The sequence below is a fragment of the Balaenoptera ricei genome, chromosome 17 (genome assembly GCF_028023285.1).
Source record: "Balaenoptera ricei isolate mBalRic1 chromosome 17, mBalRic1.hap2, whole genome shotgun sequence".
Lineage (NCBI taxonomy): Eukaryota > Metazoa > Chordata > Mammalia > Artiodactyla > Balaenopteridae > Balaenoptera > Balaenoptera ricei.
The window spans coordinates 715,870-717,834 of record NC_082655.1 but is presented as its reverse complement, the minus strand read 5'-3'; the positions used below and the strand labels follow the sequence as shown (position 1 = coordinate 717,834).

Genomic DNA, 1,965 nt, shown 5'->3' with positions numbered 1-1,965 from the left:
TCTGGGAATTGTCTACTGCTTTAGAGTCTCAATGCCCCGGTTCCCACCTCCACTAAATCCACCTAGGAGGACACTTCAGTCATCCCCTCACCACCCCAGCAGGGGGAGGCAGGGCAGAGGCTACAGGGGGAAGGGCTATACTTTGGCTCTAGAGTATAGCATGCATGCAACATGGGAGGGGTGGGCTCACCAAATGTATACATAGACCCCCTGGGGTGAGGGGCCCCACCCAGGAGGCACTGAGCAAGGGAGGGGTCCATCTCCCCGCTGGCTGGGAGGGGCTCTGAGGCAATCTCTAAGGGTTGCATACCCAGGGGAGAGGGGGCAGCTGCCACTCCTGCCTCTGTTCCAGGCAGACCTTTCTAAGGACAGCAGTCTCAGGCCTGCTGTGTTAACTCTTTTCTTCACAGTGATAAACTTAACCAATATGTACAATGCCTGTCTACTGAAAACTACAAAACACTTCTGAGAGAAATTTTAAAAGACCTAAATAAATAGAGGGATGTACCAAATTCGTGCCTCAGACTCAACAGTGATGGCAATTCTTTACAAATTGATCTAGAAGTTCAACACAATCCCAGTCAAAATCCTAGCAGGCTTTATCGTAGACATTGACAAACACCTTAAATTTATATGGAGAGAAGCCGGTTGGAGCCTGCGACGTCGTGCAGTTGTCTATTCTTCAATCACTATGTCAAGTGACACAGATGTTTCTCTTTCTTCATATGATGAAGATCAGGGATCTAAACTTATCCGAAAAGCTAGAGAGGCACCATTTGTCCCCATTGGAACGGCAGGTTTTGCAGCAATCGTTGCATATGGATTATATAAATGGAAGAGCAGGGGCGATACTAAAATGTCTGTTCACCTGATCCACATGCGCGTGGCGGCCCAAGGCTTTGTTGTGGGAGCAATGACTCTTGGTATGGGCTATTCCATGTAGCAAGAATTCTGGGCAAAACCTAAACCTTAGAAGAGGAGATGCTGTCTTGGTCTTGGTGGTGCTTGCTTTAGTTAGACATCTCATATTGAGGTTATGTGTTTATGTTGAAAATAAATTCTGTGGGTCGGACAGTAACATGGTAATTTTAATATTGGCTTCCTTTCTTGCAGGCTTGATTTGCCTAGTGCCTAGTTCACTAGCTAGGTCATTCAGGGGAGTCAGATTAGCACAAAAACATGTCACTTTTAAATGCACTTGATAGTGGTACAATGTCCACCTTCTTAAACTCTTCTGATAAAATTAGTTGTAAAGAGGACAACATGCCAAACCTGAAAATGCTCCCAGTTGCTGCAGAATATCATATGCTTTTGATGTAATGTAGGAATCCTATTTACCCCAGTTAATTTAACTCTTTCTGACTGCCTTGTGGACTGAGTACTGTTTTTAAGGTCTGCTTGGCTCTTGAAGAACCCTTTCAGAATAGTGCACGGAATACAACATTATAAACCTCCCGGCAACTATGTGTGTGTTTTTAAACCAAACCTAAAGAGCTGGTAACAGCTGCTTTGAAGTAGTATCTGTTTCAGAATCATAGTTGTAAACATGAGAATAACTTAACTGTAGATCCCCATTTAGCTCTTTTGTAATTGCAGAATTATAGTTTGCTGCTGTTATATCAGAATAATTTTTAAATGGCATTTTGAAATAGACCTGTGTATTTTAAGTGCTAATGCAAAGGTAAATGAAAAATCCTTTTAAAAAAATTTATATGGAAATGCAAAAGAATTAGAAAAGCCAAAAGAATGTTGAAAAAGAAGAAAAAAGTTGGAAGACCTGATTTCAAAATTTACTCTAAGGCTGTAATAATCAAGACAGTGTGATACTGTCCTAAGGAGGGACATATAGATCAGTGGAACAGAATAGAGAATCCAGAAATAGACCTACACATATTTCTTCTAAAAATGGTAATGGGCGGCTTCCCTGGTGGCGCAGTGGTTGAGAATCTGCCTGCCAATGCAGGG

The 1,965-nt window shown here is 42.4% G+C and overlaps 1 protein-coding gene across 1 annotated transcript; it reads left to right on the top strand.

The window, feature by feature from the left end:
• The first annotated feature begins 683 nt into the window (after positions 1-683).
• LOC132351797 (HIG1 domain family member 1A, mitochondrial-like) lies at positions 684-1,392 on the top strand. Its single transcript, XM_059901800.1, has one exon. The coding sequence runs from the start codon at positions 692-694 to the stop codon at positions 941-943; it is 252 nt and encodes an 83-aa protein (XP_059757783.1). The 5' UTR covers positions 684-691; the 3' UTR covers positions 944-1,392.
• The last annotated feature ends 573 nt before the right edge of the window (positions 1,393-1,965 follow it).